Source organism: Rhinopithecus roxellana, chromosome 1 (genome assembly GCF_007565055.1).
Source record: "Rhinopithecus roxellana isolate Shanxi Qingling chromosome 1, ASM756505v1, whole genome shotgun sequence".
Lineage (NCBI taxonomy): Eukaryota > Metazoa > Chordata > Mammalia > Primates > Cercopithecidae > Rhinopithecus > Rhinopithecus roxellana.
In genome coordinates this window covers 92,507,810-92,531,681 of record NC_044549.1, presented here as the reverse complement: position 1 = coordinate 92,531,681, position 23,872 = coordinate 92,507,810, and the positions used below count along the sequence as shown (strand labels likewise).

The following is a 23,872-nucleotide window of genomic DNA, read 5'->3' as shown; positions in this document are numbered from 1 at the left end:
AGGAAGGAAGGAAGGAAGGAAGCGGGAGGGAGGGAGGGAAGGAAGGAAGGAGAGAGAGAGGGAGAGGGAGGGAGGGAAAGAAAGAAAGAGAGAGAAGAAAGAGAAAAGAAAAGGAAAGGAAGGAAGGAAGGAAGGAAGAAAGAAAGAAAGAAAGAAAGAAAAAAAGGAAGAAAAAAGAGGGAAGGACATGTTTAAACATTTTCTTTTAAACAAAAAATTTTAAACAAAATTATGGCATACCCATATTTTAGAATAATTTGCTACTAACACATGGAATGAGGGAAATCTATATATTCTGACACAGTACATTGACCCTGATATGCTAAGTGCAAAAAAAATTGCAAAATAGTATCTATCCTAGGAATCCACTTAAAATTGGTTTTAATGTTAATATATTCATAGAAAAATATATGAAGGAATATGTGCCAAAGATTACCAGTGGCTATTTCTGGGGCATGATGTATGTATTTCATAATGTTTACATTTTTATGAGCATGGATTACTTTTGCAAATAGGAAAAATCCAATGAAGATTAATTATTTCCCCAAGGGAAGGAAGGAAATAAAAAAGGAACCAGCTGGTGTGGGGAAAAGAAAGAGAGATCAGACTGTTACGGTGTCTATGTAGAAAGAAGTTGACACATAAAAGACTCCATTTTGTTCTGTATTAAGAAAAATTCTTCTGCCTTGACATGCTGTTAATCTGTAACCCTAGCCCCAGTCCTGTGCTGGCAGAGACATTTGCTGTGTTGACTCAAGGTTTAATGGATTTAGGGCTATGCAGAATGTGCTTTGTTAAACAACTGCTTGAAGGCAGTATGCTTGTTAAAAGTCATCACCACTCTCTCATCTCAAGTACCCAGGGACACAATACACTGTGGAAGGCCGCAGGGACCTCTACCTAGGAAAGCCATGTATTGTCCAAGTTTTCTCCCTATGTGATAGTCTGAGATACGGCCTCGGCCTGGTGGGAAGGGAAAGACCTGACCATCCCCTAGCCTGACACCGTAAAGGGTCTGTGCTGAGGAGGATTAGTAAAAGAGGAAGGTCTCTTTGCAGTTGAGATAAGAGGAAGGCATCTGTCTTCTGCTCCAGTGGAATGTCTCGGTGTAAAACCCGATTGTATGTTCCATGTACTGAGATAGGAGAAAACCACCTTAGGGCTGGAGATGAGACATGCTGGCAGCAATACTGCTCTTTAATGCACGAGATGTTTGTGTACATGCATATCAAAGCACAGCACCTTTTCTCAACCTTGTTTATGACACAAAGACCTTTGTTCACATGTTTTCCTGCTGACTCTCTCCCCACTATTACCCTATTGTCCTGCCACATCCCCCTCGCAGAAATGGTAGAAATAATGATCAATAAATACTGAGGGAACTCAGAGACCGGTGCAGTCCTCCTTATGCTGAGCACCAGTCCCCTGGGCCCACTTTTCTTTCTCTATACTTTGCCTCTGTGTCTCTTTCTTTTCTCAGTCTCTCGTTCCACCTGACGAGAAACACTCACCGGTGTGGAGGGACTGGCCCCCTGCAAGCTGGTAATGGGATTTATTCACTGTCTTTGGGTGAGAGGTTTCAGTGTAATTCCACGGTGAGCACACTCTGATTCCAGCACCCTAGGCAAGAGCGATCTGTAGTAAAAACAACGGAAGTGACCATGCCCACACCAGGGAACGCAGACAAATGGCCTCTCTCCGCTCCCTTGCCCTGGTCTCCTGCTTGTTGCTGTGGCTACTGCTGCTGCTCCTGACCCTTGGCTGACGCCTGAGTTCCAGCTTTCTTCCCATTTCCTTCTCTCACCCTGCAAGCCACTGTAGAGGACACTTAAACATGGTAGTAAAGACCTTGGCCTTTAGAGGTAGGTGGCTGTAGGTTCAAACCCCGACTTCACCACTTTCCTGTGTGACTTTGGAACATTTACTGCTCCTTTTAGGACCTGTTTCCTCATATGAAAAATATCATCTTAGAGAACCTGCCTCATAGGATCTTTGGAGTGATGAAAAGAAATAAGTATAAAAAGCCTGGGCATGGGTGGCTCATGCCTGTAATCCCAGCACTTTGGGAGGCTGAGGTAGGCAAATCACTAGAGGTCAGGAGTTCGAGACCAGCCTGGCCAACATAGTGAAAGCCCATCTCTACTAAAAATACAACCATTAGCCAGGCATGCTCGCTTGAACCCAGGAGGTGGAGGTCACAGTGAGCTGAGATCGTGCCACTGCACTCCAGCCTGGGCAACAGAGCAAGACTCAGTCTCAAACAAAAACAAAAACAAAAACAAAAACAAAAAAAACCCCAAAGAAGTAAAAATGTGCCTAGGCATAGTAAGTGCTTAATAATGACACCTATTATTATTATTATTATTATTGTCACTGAGTCCTATCATTTCTTTCTTGGTAGAATCTTTCCCAGCTATCTTCTGCCTGATAAACTCCTACCCAGCTTCCAGGCCTGGCTCAAAATGCCATCCCTGTGAAACCTCTTCTGGTCCCTTTCCCAAACAGCCAGAAATGATTGACGTTCCCACTGGAGGGAGATTACACTCCCGCACTGCACTGGGTACCCGGCTGCATTACTCAAATTCTACTCTGATTTGCAGGTCTGTCTCCTCTCCTCTATAGACCCCGAGTTTCTGCAGGGCAGCAGGCAGCTCAAATCTCTTCATCTCATTGCAGTCCCAGAGTGTGAGTGCAAGTAATCATTTTTGCCATTGATTTAATCCCATCCTTGCTTCTAAGACCTTGGCCTAGCCATTTCCAGTTCACTGGGCAACTATGATAACAGCTGTCTGATTAGTCCTCCCTAATTCAGGCTAACGTGGATTATGTAAGTCCCTGCTCAAAACCCTTCCAGGACAGAGCAGAATTTTCGAAAAAATCGCAGAGGTGGAGCCAGACCTGGGTTTAGCTCTAGTTTTGCCACCGGCTGATGTGATCCTAAGCACCTGGCTTTACCTCTCTAAGCCTTAGCTTGGCCATCAGTAAAACCAAGGCCTTCCTGCCACAGGGCACTAGAGGGGACTCAGTGAGAAGTGCATGTGAAAATGTGTCAAAATTACCTGAATGTTAGTTATTACTATCTCTATTATTTTTGAGAGGTAGTGTATATCAGGGAGGAAGGCGAGGGTAGCTGAAAAAGTTTCTGTCCTGGAAGTCAAACCACCTTCTGAATGGTAATCTTCAGCAAGTTTCTCTAGTTATACAAAAAAAGAGGAGCGCTCTAAGATTTTTCTACTCCTAGGGTCCTGTTTCCTCCAGAAACTGCATTTGAAGCACTCTTTGTGAGACCAATCCCCAAGGCAAGGGGGCAAAAACTCTTATCCACTTTTGAAATTAAATGCAAGTATCAGAGAACGTCTGTGCAGTCCTTTACCACGCACTCCCATATCCATCCTTGTATTTGAAAAGGGCTTTAATGCGAAGAAGTCTCGGCCAAATCTTGACGGTGGTATTCTCTACATGGTGGGACTGGGCATCATTTTAATTTTGTGTTTTTCTAAATCTTCGAAATCTACAATTTTGGAACTAGAGAGATGATGGGTGCACAATATTGTGAAGGTACTAAATGCTACTCTGTCCATTTCAGAAGGGCTAGTTCTATATTATGTGAGTGTCGCCTCATTTAAAAACTTTCAATACGCTCACGATTTACAGTAATTCTTTAAACCATGGTTTGAAGAGAGAAGTACAGTGGATATCAAGGTTCGGGGGCCGCGGAGTCGCGTGACGCTTGGCTCCGCCCATTCGTCCAGGTCGCAACCGAGGCTGCCAGCCTGTAGAGCACTCCTCCGACCACGAGGGGACAATGCAAAGCCGCCACGTTCCCCACACTAAGGCGAGCACCGCCTCTTGCGTCTTGGAAGCGCGTGTGCGTGCGTGGGGCGTAGCAAGGGACGGAAGCTCGGCCCGTACGAGCGCCGCACACGCCAGTCTAAGCCGGCTGTGTTTTGCCGCCGCTGATGTTCGTGGCCCAACGCCCCAATCCTTGCCGTCCCATCCCACACTCAGCCTTGCGTCCCTCGAGCCGGTCTCCGACTTCCATTTCCCACCCTAAACCGCCTACCCGGTTTCTGTTGCCCGCCCAGTTGTCCTCGGCTTGCTGCGCTGAGGGTCCCCTGTCAGTTTCGACCCCATGGCGCTGCAGGCGCTGCAGAGCTCGGGGGTGACGTTCCGCAAGATCCTGTCTCACTTCCCCGAGGAGCTGAGTCTGGCTTTCGTCTACGGCTCCGGGGTGTACCGCCAGGCAGGGCCCAGTTCAGACCAGAAGGTGAGCCCGGGCAGTCCCCGTCAGCCCCACGACAGGGAACTGTCTGTTCTCACGAGTCCCGTTTTGCCCTCGATTCCTTCAGAGCCGGAGAGCTGCCTGTCCGCTCTGCACACTCCACGTGTCCACTAGCAGAGTGAACCGTAGGTCTGCGTTCTTAGTCTAACGACAGCGCGAGTTGAAGCGAAGGTGTTGAAAGATACTTAGGAATCCACGTGGGTCTAGAGCAGGAGAAGCAGTTAGGCAGAAGGAAAAGCTGCTGCAGGGGCAAGTGGAAGAAAGGAAAGGAAATAGTTATCAGGTTCTTTCAGTGTTTTCAGTCGGCTGGACATCAGAATTTTCTGGGGAGCTTTTAAGAGAATCCTAATACTCGGGTTCCACCGATGGAGATTCTGATTTAATTGGTTTGGGATGAGGCCTGGGCTTCAGGAATTTAAGAAACGTCCCAGGTGATTCTAATAAGCAGCCAAGTTTGTTGAGAGTCGCCTCTATAAATGTAGGAGAAAATGCAAAATGATCTTCTGACTTCAGGAAACTGGCGAACTGGTTGTAGGGCCCGGGCAGGTGCAGTGAAAGTAACTAACAACAAAAGTTAGTGCGTGACCAGTATATTTACCCTCGCTCAGCACATTTAACAAGGGTCTGAGACTAGGCATTGTTACTTTTCACAGTTGGCTCAGCACAGCCTCAGTAAGGGTACAGTTTTCCTTGTAATTTGCAGAATTCAGTGTGCAAGTTTTAATTGGTTCCCCTGCGTCTGGATACCTGACTGTAGTCTGTCTTCTGATTAACATCCTGCCTGTTCACTTCCTGGTGAGGCCATCTATACTGTTGCTTGGATTTTCTCTGTTTCCCTCTTATACTACTATTTAATATTTTTCTTTAAATTGGCAGCATATGAGAAATTATGTTATTATAGGCTAGTTATTTTTTCTGAATATACCTTAACATAATTACACATTTTTTAAAAACATGTTTATTCCATACCTGCATCGCCATCAAATCTTAAGTGTCCCCAGTGGTCTGGAGAGTCACACTGTGGTAGAGCAGGTGTTAACCTCCTGATGGCGACCTCTGCATTCTGCCATGGAGGTTTTCCTTTGAGTAGACCTGGAACTTCCTGCAAGACAAGGTCCTTCCTTCCCATTCCCTCACTTTTGATTCTTTACATTCAAGTGAACAAGTTGTAGATTCCAACACCTAAATCTCTCTCACATCAGTCCGCATCCTTAGCGCCTTAGCTAATATAATTTAATTTCTTACATGGAATCTTGTCATGGCTTCAGATCTAATTCCCCCCACTCCCTTAGTCCCCTTCTCTCCAGTCAGCTCTTCTGCAGGAAAATTTTCTAGTGTGGCAAACAGCCTCCCTTTCTGATCTCATCTTCCACCACATAAATGTGTTCTATTTCAGTCATATCTAACGGCAGCTTCCAGAACATGCCGGCTCCCATATCCACAGAGCACTTTCCTCCAACATGGCTCCCTACCCTTCCCTGTGCTTCCCCCAGTGCTTCCAGCAAGTCTGTTTAACTCACATGTCCTTCAAGACTCAGGTTTGTCATCTCTAGGAGAATTTCTCCCTCCTGTGCTCCTGATCTGATCCCAATTCTGAGTGCATTTAGTACATTTTGTATTCCTCTATGAAGTCATTGTAGTGATAATTTGTTTATTCTCTCCAGTAGACTCTGAGCTCTATACTTCTACCCTAGGGCCTGTCAGAGCTCATTATAAGTACTCAATGAGTGGTTGGTGAATGGGTAAGAGATAAAATAACTGACTTCCTTTTATAAAATATTTCATAGAGTTTATCCAGATGGTGCTAATTTGATCTGGAAGAAAAGCGGAGCACATTTAGCTACATTTGTGAAAGGCAGTGTAGTGCAATGGTACAGCACACACAATTTGGAGCCAGACCACTTAGGTCTGCCACCCATAAGCTCTGTGTCCTTGGGCGAAGAGCATCATCCCCTGTGCGTTGGTTTCTTATAAAATTGAGATAATAGCAGTAGCTACCTTGTAGGGTTGTGTTGAGGATAAATGGAGTGACTGCGTATGTTATCCATCAAGTGTTTGAAGAATGCTGGCACAACAACACATGTTAAAGAAGTGTTTGCTGTTATTACATTGATGAAAATGAAGCTCAAATTGGTTCCAGAGACTCGCTCACGTTTCTGATGACAGCACCAGGCCTTCTGACTGTTGATCATAATTGCATAATATGTTAGAGCTTTTCCATGCTCTCTTTCTGCCTTTCTAGGAATTAATACTGAAGTTATTGTCTTTTCTTCACTCCACAGAATGCTATGCTGGACTTTGTGTTCACAGTAGATGACCCTGTCGCGTGGCATTCAAAGAACCTGAAGAAAAATTGGAGACACTACTCTTTCCTAAAAGTTTTAGGGCCCAAGATTATCACATCCATCCAGAATAACTATGGCGCTGGAGTTTACTACAATTCGTTGATCATGTGTGATGGTAGGGTAAGTGACTGCTGGCCTTTGTCTTAACTTGGCTAGTTACTAACCTGGTTTATTAGAGCGCCAGCTAAATATGTATGTTCTTGTAGTCAGGAAACATTCACACTCCTGCTGGACGTTGTTATAGTCAGGAAATATGTATGTTTTTATAGTATGTATGTTCTTATAATCAGGGAACATTCACACTCCTGCCAGACGTCTTGAACTTGGGGACAGAGCAGGGACTGGAGTCCTTCCTCATCTCCCATTAACTGGTTGGGTGTGACTGACTTTTTAAATTTTTTTTACTTTTTGAGACGGAGTTTTGCTCTTGTCGCCCAAGCTTTAGTGCAGTGGTGTGATCTTGGCTCACTGCAACCTCTGCCTCGCGGGTTCCAGTGATTCTCCTGCCTCAGCCTCCCAGTTAGCTGGGATTACAGGGGTATGCCACCTTTTAATAGAGACAGGGCTTCGCCCTGTTGGCCAGGCTGGTCTTGAACTCCTGACCTCAGAAGATCTGCCTGACTCAGCCTCCCAAAGTGCTGGAATTGCAGGCGTGAGCCACTGAGCCCGGCCAGACTGACTTTATTTTTTTTGTCTTTGGCCAAGTGGTTCTCAAGTTTTAGTGTACATCAGAATCCCATAGGTTGTGTGTCTGTTGGACACACATATTGCTGGGCCCCACCCCTAGAGTTCTGATCACTAGGTCTTGGGTGGGGATTGAAGATTTGCATCCCGTAACACCTTTCCAAGCAGTGCTGAAGCTGCTGGTGTGGAATCATTGGTCTGGTCAGTGGGAGGAATAGGCAGGCCATTTTAGGGTCAGATTGGAGACTGAATTTATCTAGAAAGAGGGGCAGATACCCCCAGAAAGAAGTTGGAAGTGAAGAAGATAACACAGGTGATTGGGAGCATGTGTGTCAGGTGATAGGAACCTCTTGGTGCTAGGAGATGGGTGGAATTTGACAGTGGGTGTTGGAGAGCAGGTAAGTTGCTTGGATTCCTGCTGGTGGGTCATCTGACAGCAGGAACTTTGCTGAACTGTCTTTCATCTGAAGCATCCCAGTCTCCGAGAGAGCTGTCAAGAGCTAAGCAGAACCCCAACCTGCAAGGATCAGTAGGGGTCTAAATGAGATGCTTCCTAGAGCTTCCCTGGGCCAGGGATGACATATGGGTTTCACTTGCTGTGCCAGCTCTGCCACTCATTGCTCAGAGCAGTCAGACTTTGACAGGCATCAAACCACCTGGAGATCCCATTTAAATGCAGATCCTGACTCAGTTGGTCTGAGATGGAACCTGAGATTCTGCTTTTTTTTTTTTTCTTTTTTTGAAACAGAGTCTGGCTCTGTCACCCAGGCTGGATTACAGTGGCGCTGTCTTGGCTTACTGCAACCTCTGCCTCCCGGGCTCAAGCCATCTACCTGCCTCAGCCTCCCAAGTAGCTGGGACTATAGGCACATACCACCATGCCTGGCTAATTGTTGTATTTTTTGTAGAGACAGGGTTTTGCCATGTTGCCCAGGCTGGTCTTGAACTCCTGATCCCAAACAATCTGACCATCTTGGCCTCCCAAAGTACTGGGATTACAGGTGTGAGCCACCATGCCCCGCCAAGATTCTGCTTTTTTTTCTTTTTTTTTGAGATGGAGTTTTGCTCTTGTTGCCCAGGCTGGAGTGCAATGGTGGAATCTCCGCTCACTGCAACCTCCACCTCCCAGGTTCAAGCGATTCTCCTGCCTTAGCCTCCCAAGTAGCTGGGATTACAGCACCCGCTACTGTAATCATGCCTGGCTAATTTTTTGTATTTTTAGTAGAGTGGGGTTTCACCGTGTTGGCCAGGCTGTTTGCGAACTCCTGACCTCAGGTGATCCACCCACCTTGGCCTCCCAAAGTGCTGGGATTATAGGCATGATTCTACGTTTGTTATGCGTTCCCAGGTGATGTCGGTGCCACTGGTCAAAGGCCCACGCTTTAAAGGGCAGGAGGTTGGAGTACTGACTTGAGAAGGATTTGAAGGTCTGTCTGAACTTGGCTAAGGAGTGAGTGTTGTGATTGACTGGTGATGTCTGCATATCCCTTGGGCCATATATTTGCTTTTCTGGTTGAGATCCAACCCTGCTTTGCCTGTGTTTTGCAGTTGAGGAAACTGAAGTTCAAAGAGAGGAAATGACTTCCATAAGGTCGTGCAACTAGTTTGCAACAGGTCCCCTGACTTCCAGGCCCGTGGTGTTTCCGTTAGCTCCCAGTAACTTGACTGCAGCTAGAAGGGCTTTCTGCAGTGCTGCTGCTGGAGTTGGGGGGAAAAAGGCTGACACTCAGTACAGCCTTCTATATCCACTTGAGTCATGCAGAACACTTAGCTTTGTTCTTTCTCCACAGTTAATATGCCAAGCCTATCTCTAATTAGTAATTTTCAAGCAATATTATAAGTTCCAGTAACCAAATGTTTGGGTATAATTGTATGCCAAAAGACCATACTTTTTAGTTGACAATTTTTAGCTGCTTTTTATATATTTACAGCTTGAGAAGGCTGTTTGGATACTGAAGTTCAGCAAAGTGGGTCTGAAGATACTTGTTTATGCAAATGGGACTTTGTAACCTGGGAAATCTACAGGATTTAGCAGAATTCAGGCTCTTCCCATAACCCTAATCTTGTGGACTTTCAATAGTTTTACAAAGGTGATTTCAACTCTGGACTGGGGAGGGAAACAGTTTTAGGGAGGGACTATTGTCATCCTTGCTTCAAAATTAAACTATAAACTATATTCCTCCCCCTTGGTTGGCTTGACCTACGCCCAGGCATGAGCTTGGATAGCCAGCCTGTGAGGCTGGCAGCAAGATGGAGTCAGCCACGCTGGACTTCTCTTACTATTATAATCCTGTGAAGGCAGTTTCAACCTCGCCTCAGATACCCTAGCGGCCAAATCAGTCTTGGGCACTAAACCTCTCAAAGATTTTGGTGGAGATGTGTGTTTTCACCAGGCAGGCGTTTTGAGTGGCTTTGGAATCAAGGTACTGCTCTGATCAAGAATTTTATATATTTCCTTATATTTTGTACTTGTATAAGCAATATCATGGTATTTTACTCCTTTTTGTGCCATTTTTCCCTTCAGCTTATCAAATATGGAGTTATTAGCACTAATATTCTGATTGAAGATCTCCTCAACTGGAATAACTTATACATTGCTGGACGACTCCAAAAACCGGTGAGTGTTTTACAGGCTACATAGTTAGGGATATCTTTCTTCTCTGAGCATAACCTTACTTTGATCATTGTGATTGCAGTGAGATGGAACTCTGGAAATAGAAATGAGTTTCTGACTCTTCCTATTCCCTATAAAATTTATTGCCAAATAATATCCACATATTCTCTTGTGATATTGTGATATAAGAAGAAATATGTATTTGGTTTTTCTCCTTGGGCTCCTGGTTCAGAGGTCCTAAAACCCTTGGAATATCTGAGTGATAGGGATGAGAGTGTCTTTTATTATTCATAACAAGTTCCTTTCAGTCGTATCTGAGTTTATACTAATGAAGTGACTCTTGATAGGCCCATAGAAGGATTCAGGATAGGGTTGGTTGCCAGGGAGCCAGCCATGTGATAAGAGGCTGGACCTTTCAGGCTCCCCACTCCCACCTTCACAGAGGGGAGAAGGGCTGGAGATTGGGCCAATCACCAATGGCCAGTGATTTAATCAGTCATGCATAGGCAGTGGAACCTCCATAAAAAACAAAGGGGTTCTGAGAACTGGGTTGGTAAGCACATCAAGGTGCTGGGAGGGTGGTGTGCCCGGAGATGTCGTGGAGCTCCACACCCTTCTGCTACCCCGTATCTTACCAAGCATCTCTTCCATTTGGTGGTTCCTGAGTTGTGTCCTTTATAATAATCAAGTACATGCGAGTAAAGTGCCTTCCTGGCTGGGCACGGTGGCTCACACCTGTAATCCCAGTACTTTGGGAGGCCAAGGTGGGTGGATCATTTGAGGTCAGGAGTTCAAGACCAGTGTGGCCAGCGTGGTGAAATCCCATCTCTACTAAAAATACAGAAAAGTTAGCTGGCCGTGGTGGTGCATGCCTGCAACCCTGGCTACTGGGGGAGGCTGAGGCAGAAGGATCACGTGAACCTGGGAGATGGAAATTGCAATGAGCCGAGATCATGCCACTGCACCCCAGCCTGAGTGACAGAGTGAGACTCCATCTAAAAAAAAAAATATGCCTTCCTGAGCTCTGTGAGCCATTCTAGCAAATTACGAAACCAGAGGAAAGGGGAAGTAGCCCCCATCCCTTTCTAGTAAACGATCAGAGTACAGGCAACCTGGACTTATGATTGGTGTCTGAAGTGGGGGAGGCTTGTGGAACTGAGCCCGTAACCTGTGGGATCTGACTCTGACTCCAGGTAGCTAGGGTCAGAATCGAATTTAGTTGTAGGACAGTCAGTTGGTGTCTGGAGGGCTGGATAATTGGTTGGTGTGACACCCACATTTGGAGTCAGAAGTGCTGGGAGTAGAAGCTGGATCACAGTCCACTCTCCCTCCTGCTGCCCTCCCATTCAAGATTCTCCAGTGACTGGATCGGGCTCCAAGTTGACCCATTTGGGCTGGGGGAGAGTGGCAGAGGAGGTGCCTAATGCCTCAGTGGAGCCTCTCTCAGCACCACCCAGTCACCTTGTCTCCTAGGACATGTACCACAGAGGCACTGTTTGTCCACTAATGCATCCAAAGGGCAGTGCCTGAGTCGTGGGATGCTTAAGTAACCTTTGAGTAAATGAATGCATCAAGTAGTCATTCCAACGGACTGGTGTTCCCATCCCTTTTATTCTCTTTCTCAGGCCAGTGGTGATGCCTTCTCTATTGTCTTAGCTCTTTTGGGACACAGGTGGAGGAGGCTATGGGGAGTAGACTTCTCCTTGGGCTTTAGTAGAAACAAGAAACAAACACAAAACAGGAAAAAAAAAAAGTGGGAGAGAACTTAAACTTTTAACGAGTATTTGCAATGTCACCTTTCTTCTTTTTTTTTTATTTTTCAGATAATCAGTCTGTATTCTGAGAAGGGGTCTTTCCACAGTTTGAGAACTATGTTAAACAGTTACAGTTGCTAATCTTGCACTTCCTACTATAAGGAAGATTTTCATTGTGTGTGAGAGGGTCCCAGGCTCCACAAGAGGGCGATGGATTGTTCTCGAGTGTCTCCCCCAACAGCGATGTGCTGCTTCTGTAGCTATCTACGGGAAAAATGACAGATTACCATAGCCTTAGCTCACTGATTTGTGTCATAAACATCTCTTTATTGATGTGCATGGGCTGTCAGGATTCTCCTGCCTTGCACCTGGGCTTACAGTTTTATAGTGTAGCTCCTTAAAATGTCCAGAAACACTTGATTCAGGCAGGGGTTACACAGGTATATGCATGGACAAATTTATCAAACATACCCTTAAAATCTGTGCACTTCACTGTAACTTTTACTTTAATTAAAAACATTTTTAAAGTCCAGAAATGATAGGCTTACTGAAATTTCTTATCTATACAGATAAATTTCTCATTTCTAAGTTGGATGACTGGTAAAGCTCATAATTGAGCAATTGGAAATTTGTAAATACTTTATTTCCAAGGGTTTTTTTTTTTTTTTTTTAAATATGCGAAAGATGGGCCAGGCACGGTGGCTCACGCCTGTAATCTCAGCACTTTGGGAGGCCGAGGTGAGTGGATCACTTGAGGTCAGGAGTTTGAGACCAGCCCGGCCATCATAGTGAAACCCTGTCTCTTCTAAAAATACAAAAATTAGTCGGGCAGGGTGGCGCACGCTGGTAATCCCAGCCACTCAGGAGGCTGAGGCAGGAGAACCGCTTGAACCCAGAAAGTGGAGGTTGCAGTGAGCTGAAATTGCACTACTGCGCTCCAGCCTGGGTGACAAAGCGAGACTCTGTCTCAAAACAAACAAAAACAAAATATGTAGCTTGATGGACATCAAATTAGAAGCCTTGAGTCATATTCAGTCCTGCCACCCATTAGCTGTTACATAAACTTGGGCATCTTGTTTTATCTTTCTGAACTTCAGTTAATTTATCTGTAGAATAAAGGTCCACAAAGGTGTTGAAAATTGGAAGCAGGGCCGGGTGCCATGACTCATGCCTGTAATCCCAGCACTTTGGGAGGCTGAGGCAGACAGATCACTTGAGGCCAGGAGTTCAAGAACAGCCTGGACAATGTGGAAAAACCCCATCTCTACTAAAAATGCAATAATTAATTGGGGGTTGCGGCATGCCCCTGTAATTCCAACTACTCGGGCTGCTGAGGCAGGAGAATGGCTGGAACCTGGGAGGCAGAGGTGAGCTGAGATTGTGCCATTGCACTCTGCACTCCAGCCTAGGTGACAGAGTGAGACCTAGTCTCAAAAAAGAAAAGAAAAGAAAAGGAATATTGCAAAAAAAGAAAAGGAATATTGCAAGCAGAGTAGTAGTGCTGGGCAGAGCGCAGTTTTTCAGAATCCAACAGATGTAGGGTTAGGATCCCAGCTCTGATGCTTGCTAATATTGTGACCCTGCACCACTGGCAGTCTCCCTAAGCCTCAGGGTGTTTGCATCTGTAGATGAGTCTGATGACGCTGACCTCAGAGGGTTCTGAAATGCCTGGTACTTAGTGGACACTCAGAAAATGATCTTTCCCTTCTTTCTGTGCCTTTGCTTATCTCAGTTATTTTGAGATAAAAGTTGAATGTTAAAATGTTGTATTATTCTTTGCATTATACTTCATGTTTAGAATATTTCAAAATTTTAAAAAAGTCTTTAGAAACCTGAAATGCCATGAAATCTCAGAATGTAAGCACTGGAAATGACCTCAGGTTTTATCTAACTGTTATATCCTTGTAAAACAAAAACAGCAATTCAAGACAAGTAGTAGCAGCCATGCTCATATCATGCAAAACTCTGCGTTTCTCAGCTGACTTGGAGAACAAGATGTTACTAATATCAATGATTATTTTCTAAGGCTTTTTGTGCTTCTAGCACAAGAAAATTAGGGTATCATAAAATCATTTGAAAGTGTTGAACATTATTATTTTTTAATTGAGAATGATAAATGGGCAAATTAACTCTCTCTTCCACCTTGCTCCCAGTTTTCAACATGTGGAAATCACTGTTAACCAGAATGATAAAGATTTTTAAACAAACTACCACCTATAATGGTAATGATTTTAAACAAACTGCCACCTCTAGGTGGCAGCAAATATTAATCAGACTTGATAAATCTAATGAAAAGAGGGTGGTAGTATTTTGGACAAGAAAGTTGGGTAAATATCTTAAGAAAGAATTATGAGAATATGAGTTACGAATTCTTTATGTTTATGTGTTTTAAAAGGAGTCACATTAAATTATGTTGTCTAAAGCCCCAGAATTATCTTGCATCTTACAAATTGAAATAGAATTTCTCAATCACTAACAATTTAAGTCTTTAAAAGGAATATAGACCAGGCGCGGTGGCTCATGCCTGTAATCCTAACACTTTGGGAGGCCTAGGTCGGGGAATCACCCGAGGTCAGGAGTTCGAGACCAGCCTGGCCAACATGGCGAAACCCTGTCTCTACTAAATAATGGAAAAATTAGCCAGGCATGGTGGTGCACACCTGTAATCTCAGCTACTAGGGAGGCTGAGTCAGAAGAATCACTTGAACCCAGGAGGTAGAGGTTGCAGTGAGTCAAGATCTTGCCACTGCACTCCAACCTGAGCGACAGAGCAAGACCCTGTCTCCAAATATATTTATGAGTATCTTGCTTAAAAAGATGGACTTTCTGGGAAAAGTTGAGTGTAAGTTAAATTTTTGTCATACTTTACCATTAACTTACCTCATAATTGATGTAATACCCTAATTTTATTTTCAGTACAACCTTAAGTTTCTGAGGTTATTAATATTTTCCCAAGTGAAAAACCATGGAATTTAAAGTGTTTAATATAGCATTGTGACCAATCTTTTTTTAAGCCAAGAAACCTCTCAAGTAATAATTAATAGTTATTTTCCTAGTTAACATAATTGTGGATTTTTGTATTTTACATTGTTTTTAGTGTTTAGATAATTGTGTTTGAGTCTTTAAGGCATTTATATTGACATGCAGTGGTTTTTTTGCCACGTTGTTAAGAGGATTTTAATTTAATGTATTCGTTGCAATATATTTTGCCTCTTAGTAATGTAGCTTTATTTAATTTCAATTTTATTTTTGAGACAGGGTGTTGCTTTGTCACTCAGGCTGAAGTGGAGTGGCATGAACACAGTTTACTCGACCTCCCGGGCTCAACCAATCCTCCCATCTCAGCCTCCTGAATAGCTGGAACTATAGGCACATGCCACCATGCCCAGCTAATTTTTGTATTTTTTTTGTGTGAAGATGGGGTTTGTCATGTTGCCCACATTGGTCTTGAACTCCTTGGCTGAAGGGATCCACCTGCCTCAACCTCTCAAAGTGCTGGGATTACAGGCGTGAGCCCCCATGTATGGCCTATTTTTTGATAACAGCTTTATTGAGATAAAATTCACATACCATACAGCTCAACCATTTAAAGAGTACAATTCAATGATTTTTACTATATTCACAGAGTGCAGCCATCAGCGTATTGTAGCTTTATTGATTAATTTTTTTGTGTGAGTAGAAAAACCCCCAGTGGTATAAAAGATCCCTAAACTGGGAGTTGGAAAACTTGGCTTACTAGTTTTGGCTCTGCCCTGCTATAAGCAAATGTTTGGGCTGCTAGCGTCTGAAACGCACAGATTGAGCCATTCATTTCTTTATTCAAAAGACAACTGTTTCTTCTCTCTGTATGCCAAAGGAATTTTTTTTTTTTTTTTTTTTTTTTTTTGAGACGGAGTCTTGCTCTGCCGCCCAGGCTGGAGTGCAGTGGTCGGCTCTCAGCTCACTGCAAGCTCTGCCTCCTGGGTTCACGTCATTCTCCTGTCTCAGCCTCCCGAGTAGCTGGGACTACAGGAGCCCGCCACCTCACCCGGCTAGTTTTTGTATTTTTAGTAGAGACGAGGTTTCACCGTGTTAGCCAGGATGGTCTCGATCTCCTGACCTCGTGATCCGCCCCTCTCGGCCTCCCAAAGTGCTGGGATTACAGGCTTGAGCCACCGCTCCCGGCCAGGAATTTTTTAAAATGATAACATGTTGCTTGTCCTCGAAGAGCCCAGAGTCCAGCAGGTAGATATTGAGTAAGGTTTCATCCAGCTGTAATGTTCAGTGTTTCTTCTTTATCCTTAAGCAATGAGTATTTAGAAGAGTTAAACCTCCTGGTCGTTTGGAATGGAACAGTTCTGGTGGGCGGTTGAGTATTTGAACAGTAGGTAGGGCTGTGGTCTTTGTGATTAAAATTTCACTCTTTACAATTCAAGTAGTCTCTCCTTGTGACAGTTTTAGAGGAGCCCACATGTGACTTTCTCTTTTTTCCTGTCTTGAAAGGTACTCACAAATCTCTCCTTTGAAAGTCCCTTTAAGCAATGCCCCTTTCTCTCCAGTAAAGATTTTCCTCCCTGGCAGTCGTGCTAATGTTATCTATGCAGTTCAGGTTGGGGCATTCCCAGTAAGATACAAACAGCTATTCACAAATCTGAGCACTTTCTTCTTTTCCCAGGCCTCTCTGGCAGTGTCCCAAGAGTTCACTGGCTTTTCACTCTGAACAACAAATAACAGTGCTGCTGAGACAAGTTCCTAGTTCACCTTTCGTTGAAGAACCAGATCAGCACAGTAGCAGAATCTTCCGAATTGACATTTTTCCTTTGAGTAAGGATGCTTTTATTTTCACCCTCTTAACCTTAAATAGCAAACAGACTGCTTTCTTACAGCCTAGGTAGAACAACTTCCTTGGAGAACAAGTGGTATTTTGTTAACTAGAAAAATTTCCCCAAACTTAGTCTTTTCTTTGCATCTTTGAGTTGTTAACGTCTCAAAATAGCTCCTAATTTCACTGGGTTTCTAAGCCATTGAAAACAGAGAGGTGAAGAATTATTGAGAAGGATGTGTGATGAATGGGGATGAAGAACGGGAATGTGGAAGTAGAGAGACATCACAGAGTTGTGGAAAGAGCACTGGGTGAATCCTGGGACTGGATCCCGATCCAGTTTGCCACTATGTCTCTTGGAGAAATCGTTTAACCCCCTCTGGGCCTAAGTTTTCTGTCAGTAAGAGGAGGCAGTTGCCCTCCTATATTAATAATTCAGTATGGAATACAGCCATCCCTTGGTGTCTATGGGGATTGGTTTTAGGACCTGCCCCCACCCTCAGATTCACATCTCTGATATAAAATGGCCTAGTATTAGCATATAACCTATGCACATCCTCCTGTGTATTTTAGAGCATCTCTAGATGACTGGTAATACCTAATACTGTGCTTACACATCACGTCGTTCACCTGCCTTCAACATACAAATCGGCCTGTGGCGGCAAATTCTACATTTGCTTTTTGGAAGTTTGTGGGTTTTTTTTTTTTTTTTCCTGAATGTTTCCCATCTGTGATTGGTTGAATCCATGGGTGCAGAACCCACAGATATGAAAAGCCAACTGTACAAGTTTTAGGAAAGTTATTCAAGGAATGAGCATACGTGTTTTTATAGGACCTTAAAATTTGTTTTAATCATCTTTCAAGATAAGTTAACCAGAATAGAACCATAAATCAATGCATGAGAATAATTCAGAATATTCAGAGCTGAATTTGCCAAGTAAAAGGGTGTGATCCTGATTTTTGTTGTCAATTCATTATGCAACTGTAGGCAAGTCATGTTCCTGGCTGGTCATGGGTTACTCTCTGCAGATGATTGCAGTAATGCTGAACTCACCTAAGGGCTGAAAGGCTTAATTAAGGTCCATTAAGTTCTCAGAATTGTAAAGGAGGAGGGGGTGATATTGAATCAAGTGGCGTACCTACCATATATGATGTTTGTATGTTATAAATATTCCCTTAGAAAAAAGTAGGGAAAAAAGGTAAAAGAATTTAGATTCTGAAGCCTGATTTATAAAATGGTAGTTACATGTTTTATAATGCTGTTTTTTACAATTAGAAGAGAATAAACTATGCCTTGGGATACTACAGCATTCTCTTCTTTCCTTGCTTTCTAATATTTATTTTGCAGTTTCTCATCATGTATCTTTTATGTGCCATCTTAATTTTGTCAAAAATTATCTGTATTTGACAAACAAAAGGCAACTTATGCCCTGTTTTCTAGAATAGGTGAAAAATGTGTCAATAGTACCAAATGATTTAGAGATGGTAGATACATTTTAGACATATGGGAGTCCTTATTAGGGACTTCTAGATCCTTTCCTTTGTGTAGAAAGTCAGTCAGAAACAGTATGATGTTTTAAAAAGATTATGGTGGGAGTGTAAATTGGTATAACCACTCTGAAGAGCAATTTGACAGCGGTAAGTGTACACCTTAGAGCAGTAATTCTCAAAATGTAGTCCTTGGGCATTAAGAACTTGTTAGAAATGCACATTTTTCAGCCCTCACCCAGGCCTCCTGAAACAGAACTCTGGGAGTTGCATCTGATAATACATGTTGTAACGAGTCCTCCAGGTGATGCTAATGCTAGCTAAAGATGAGAACCCCTGGCCCAGAGAAGCTCTTGCCTTGTGCACTGAGAAGTGCACACAAGGAAGCTCATTTCACTGAAGGGTTTGTGTGCAGTAACTCACTTGATTTTTCTAGCAGCCTTATGAGCTTGATTCTGTTATTTACACCATTTTACTGATAAGGAATTATGCCCATAGTCACAGAGCTAGTAGGAGATGGAGCTGGGATTTGAACACATCTCTTAACTATACTACAGTTGCCGGGCACGGTGGCTCAAGCCTGTAATCCCAGCACGTTGGGAGGCCGAGACGGGCGGATCACGAGGTCAGGAGATCGAGACCATCCTGGCTAACACGGTGAAACCCCGTCTCTACTAAAAAATGCAAAAAAAACTAGCCGGACGAGGTGGCGGGCGCCTGTAGTCCCAGCTACTCGGGAGGCTGAGGCAGGAGAATGGCGTGAACCCGGGAGGCGGAGCTTGCAGTGAGCTGAGATCCGGCCACTGTACTCCGGCCTGGGTGACAGAGCGAGACTCCGTCTCAAAAAAAAAAAAAAAAAAAAAACCTATACTACAGTCTTCAGAAGTAAGAATCTTAACTACAGTGCAGACTGGAGCTGTTAGTATTGTTTTGTTTTTGTTTTTTTTGTTTTGTTTTGTTTTTTGAGACAGACTCTCACTGTGTCTTTCAGGCTGGCGTGCAGTGTCATGATCATGGCTCACTGCCACCCACTGCAGCCTTAACCACCTGGACTGAAGCTGTCTTCCTACCTCAGCCTCCTAAGTATCTGGGACCACCACATGTGCATCACTATGCCTGGCTAGGTGTTTGTTTTTTTGGGTTTTGTTTTATAGAGATGGGGTCTCACTGTGTTGCCCAGGCTGGTCTCATGATCCCCCTGCTTTGGCCTCCCAAAGTGCTGAGATTACAGGTGTGAGCCACCACTCCCAGTCACTCTTTGTATTTTAATGGATTTGCAGAAAGTCTCAGATGGAAGCTTCTACTCTTTATTGAGGAGAAAAATTCTTTCTGAGCAAAGCAGAATACTAATTCTAGGCACTTTACATTTGTTATTATAGTCAATCTTTGTGACAGTTCTTTGATGCAAATCATTTGCCCAAACTCACATAGCTAGTAAGTACGTGGACTTGAGCCCATACCTATCTCTAAAATCCATTATTTTTCTACTGTAGCTAGTTTTCTTTCATTTTTCCTTAGTCAAGTTCAAAATCAATGTATCTAGAGATTGTGAAATAGAGCATGAACTTCCTATGCTAGATGTGGTCCAAGATTACAGATGAGGTCTAAATAAAGAGGTAAAATGCCTCTGTCGACTAAAAAATTAAGTGACAATAGTGAGATTATAAATTTAAAAATATTGCAGTTTCCAAAGGACTTTTACTCTTTTTCTAAACCTATGATGCGTTTCCTCATGTAAGAAGAATATTTGTTTTCTTTGGCATTTTGATCCTTTCCTGTGTCATATGATTTCTTTGACTTTGGCATAAAACAAGGAGATTCTGGGATTACTTATTAGAGGAACAATTTAGTGTCACCTGAACCAATATTCCAAGATCTTCAGTGGGAAGAGTTTGAGATAGTTCCAGTGCCTGTGTAATCCATGCTTGAGCAATGCTTTTCTTCCCAATGTTCTGCCTCTTTCAGGTGAAAATTATCTCAATGAACGAGGATGTCACTCTTAGAGCAGCCCTTGATAGAAATCTGAAGAGTGCTGTGACCACTGCTTTCCTCATGCTCCCCGAAAGCTTTTCTGAAGAAGACCTCTTCATAGAGATTGCTGGACTCTCCTATTCAGGTTAGTATGGTTGCTGCCCAGATGTTCTGCAAGAAAGAGATTTATATTTGAAGACTGCAGCTATCCTGTTCTCACTCGGCGCTGGAGCTGCTACAGTCTTAGTTGTAAATCACATCACCTCATAAGTGGTTCTTGCACTAACTTCGTGATTTGCCTCCCTACCTCCCAGGTCCCCTCTCCACATCTCCATGCTTATTGTCCCAGGGTAATTTTGTTGTTGTTCATTTTTATTTTGAAGTAATTTCAAACTTAGAGAAAAGTTTCAAGAATAATACAGAAAACTCTCTATGCCCTTTTCCCAGATTCACCAGTTTTAGCATTTCACCATATTTCTTTTCTCATTCTTTCTGTATCAGTGGTTTTCAAACTTCAGTGTGTATCTGAGCAACCAGGAAGTCTCAGGTTAAAACACAGACTCCTGGGCCCTACCCCAGACAGTTGATTTAATAGGTTTAAAGACGGGCCCAAGAATTTTTATTTTTAGAAACAAGTTCCCAAGTGATGCTCATGCCCCTCCAGGGGTCCCACTTTGAGAACCACTGTTTTCTCCATATGTGTAAACATACTATATATATGTATTTTTTCTAAACCGTTTGGGAGTAAGTCACACATATTATGTCCCAAACTGAGAGGGTAGAGCCCCTGGCCCCTCACCCTCACTGCAACCAGAGGAGCCCCCATCTATCTGTTTACTATAGTAAGGTTCCCTGTAAGATTTCATTTACAAAACAAGTGGTCTGCTACTTTTTTAAAAGTTTGAAAACCACCATCTTAAATAAATATAATCTTTCCCGATTTTTAAGTGTAAGTCAAAGAACTTTATGCTTAGAACATTGGAAAAGCAGTTTAGTCTCTGAATCCCAGTACCGACAGATGAGATTTCATGGAAATTTAAGAGACCTTAGAGGTTTTGTTCTTCCGTTCCTCCCTAAATTCATCTACCATGACTACGACTGTATTTGCAACACTGTAGAGAAAGGTATTGAAGCAGCCTTTTTCTCTGAGTGCTTCCAGCTTCACCCGGCAGCCTCCCTGCCTTCCAACAAAAGACATAGGGGCAAAGAGTTGCGTGGCCCCGTGCCAGAATGAGCAGGCCATATGCACTGTGTGAGCAAAGGGAGTCACTTTATTAGAGTGATTCCCTTCCCATACTCCCCTGTGAAAAATGATGGAATGGAAGCCTTTTATGAAAGCTGACTTGGTGGGAGAAGATGCAGGACTGTTCTCTACTCTGCCCCTACCACTACCAGTCCTTCATTTCTTCCCTTCCAGTCAACATCTTCATAGCGTTGGATGGATTCTGGGAGTTCCTTCTAAATCCTGAACATTACTAAGGAAATTTACCAAATGACATAGCTGCTTTCACCTCTTTGAAGACTACTAAGTTAGCCTTCAAGCTGCTACCAATTTTAACTGATTTTTGCTGGAACTGGAAGAGAGTAATGGGGGTAGAAAATGACATAGGCTCTGTAGGTAGATCTCTTTCATAGGTATGAGACCTACCCCAGGCAAAGTGTTGAAAGGCACATTTTCTTCCTGACTTTCATAGGCTTCTGAGAACCCAGTGTCCTAGAACTGATCGGTTTTTATCTCTTGGCAAACCACCGAAGTCTCCCAAGCCCTGAGAATATGCCAAAATTCATATTGTCTGCTAATCTCATTTTTATTTATAGCTTTGACATTGTCCATCTTTTTCCAGTTGTGAGATTATATATGGTCCCTAATCTGTGAAGTTCAGTATTTTTCCTGGGAGTGTGCAGGAGAAGCAACAGAAAAACCTTGTCTGTCCATGTTGTTGGACAATTGCCTGGTAGTAATTACTTCGGCAGAGGCAAGATCGGTATTACTTGTAGCAATAACAATCCTTTACATTTTATACAGTATTTAAGGACTACTTTAACTGCCCTGAGGTCAGTATTATTGTAAATGATGGGTGAGAAAAGAGTAGGTGGAGGATGAGAAGCTGCGAACTGGGAAGGAGAAAACTTTATCTTTTCTTGTTTTTTATTTTTATTATTTTTCCTCCACCCACCTCCTTTTTTTTTTCTCTCTCTCTCTTTTCTTTTTTAAGACAGATTCCTAACCCAGCCAGGTGTGGTGGCCCTGTAATCCCAGCAGTTTGAGAGGCCAAGGCAGGCAGATCACTTGAGGTCAGGAGTTCAAGACCACCCTGGCCAACATGGCGAAATTCCATCTCTACTAAAAATACAAAAATTAGTCAGGCGTGGTGGTGCATGCCTGTAATCCCAGCTACTTGAGAGTTTGAGGCAGGAGTATCACTTGAACTGGCGAGGTGGAGGTTGCAGTGAGCTGAGATCGTGCCAGTGCACTCCAGCCTAGGTGACACAGTGAGACTGTCTTGTGTCTCCAAAAAAAAAAAAAAAAAAAAAAAAGAAAGCTTTCTAACCCTTTAGTTTTTCTTAGAAGTTAGCATTTAAATGAACAGGAAAGGAGCACCAAATGCATTTTAAAGGGTCACCATGAACTTTGTCATGTAAGTGCAACTATTAAAATGACAATTTTAGGCAGTGGTCCTTGGTTTAATATTTATCAAGCAAAACAGCATTTCATATCCTAAAGAACTGCAGATGGAATTTCTGCTCTAAGGAGCTTCACATTAATAGCATGCAGTCACAGTGAGTCAGTGGTAGACTTGAAAAACAACATGTGTGAAAAAGGCAAGAAGGGTGTGAAAGAACATGATGTGTTTAGAGAGAGAGCAGTAGATTGATGTGACTGAAGTCTGTGGCTTAATGGCAGGGAAAATAGCATTTATTATTGGGTGCCAAGGACTACTCTCAGTACTTTAAATTTGATAACTAGTTTAATTCTCACAACAACCTTTTGATTTGGGTGCTATATCATTGCCCCATTTTATAGATGAGAAAACTGAGGCCCAGAGTGGTTCCCTGTCTAAGGTCACTCATCTGGTGCATGATGGACTAGTTTGAATACCAGCTTTCTAAAAGTATTTGAACCTTTCTTTCTTGTGTATGGTTTTATTTGTTTTTCATTATTTTATTTCCTGAAACACAAGCTTGAACCTTTCTGAGCCCCCAGTTTTCTTATTTGTAAAAAAGAAATAACTATCTCACAAAGAAATTTTCAATGAGATAATACATATAATAGCTTCCAACATCTTTTTTTTTTTTTTTGAGACAAAGTCTCGCTCTGTTGCCCACCCTAGAGTGCAGTGGTGAGATCACAGCTCACTGCAGCCTCGACCTCCGGGGGAGCCAAGCAACCCTCCCACCTCAGACTCCCAAGTAGCTGGGACCACAGGTGCATGCCACCACAGCTGGCTAATTTTATTTATTTTGTGTAGAGACAGGGTCTTGCTATGTGCCTTGGCTGGTCTGGAACTCCTGAGCTCAAACAATCCTCCCGCCTCGGCCCCCCGCCCATGAGTGCTGGGATTATAGGTGTGGGCCACTGCGCCTGGCTGCCTCCAGTATGTTACCTCATTAATAGTCAGTGTTCCAAAAATGATTGCTGTTATTATTATTTTTATGGATTATTGTTGGTCACATGGGTTTTCCTCAGGTTGAGACACTGTTGTTTGCTTGATCATCCAGTGATTGATAGACACTTAGGGTAGCTCCATTTATCACTGTTTTATTGGCAACACTGCTGTGAATCACTTTGTACAGATTACTTTCGTTGGGGAAGGGGCAAAGGAGTCACTGACTTCCTTGGATGTGTTCTCCAAAGTGGAATTATGTTGTCAGCTGTAAAAATTATAAAACTTGTTACACAGACAAATAATGCCTGTCAAAATTTGCAGGGTG

General features: G+C 43.3%; 2 protein-coding genes across 5 annotated transcripts in view; one reads left to right on the top strand and one right to left on the bottom strand.

Moving 5' to 3' along the window:
- Nucleotides 1-3,744, bottom strand: part of LOC104673303 (Fanconi anemia group D2 protein) — a 42,919-nt gene extending 39,175 nt beyond the window's left edge. Inside the window, 1 exon segment of the mRNA XM_010377302.2 lies at nt 3,653-3,744. Coding sequence (XP_010375604.2) covers nt 3,653-3,744 — 92 coding nt within the window.
- A 115-nt stretch (nt 3,745-3,859) lies between these two features.
- TAMM41 (TAM41 mitochondrial translocator assembly and maintenance homolog) overlaps nt 3,860-23,872 on the top strand; it is a 57,756-nt gene continuing 37,743 nt past the window's right edge. For 2 of the 4 annotated variants that reach the window (XM_010377288.2, XM_010377287.2), the window contains exons 1-4: nt 3,860-4,267; nt 6,565-6,747; nt 9,836-9,928; nt 19,934-20,084. In XM_010377288.2, the coding sequence (XP_010375590.1) occupies nt 4,133-4,267; nt 6,565-6,747; nt 9,836-9,928; nt 19,934-20,084 (562 nt within the window). In that variant the 5' untranslated portion in view covers nt 3,860-4,132. Of the gene's footprint in view, nt 4,268-6,564; nt 6,748-9,498; nt 9,735-9,835; nt 9,929-16,333; nt 16,483-19,933; nt 20,085-23,872 lie in introns of those variants that run through there. The other 2 variants (XM_030927989.1, XM_030927992.1) reach the window with 2 other exon arrangements.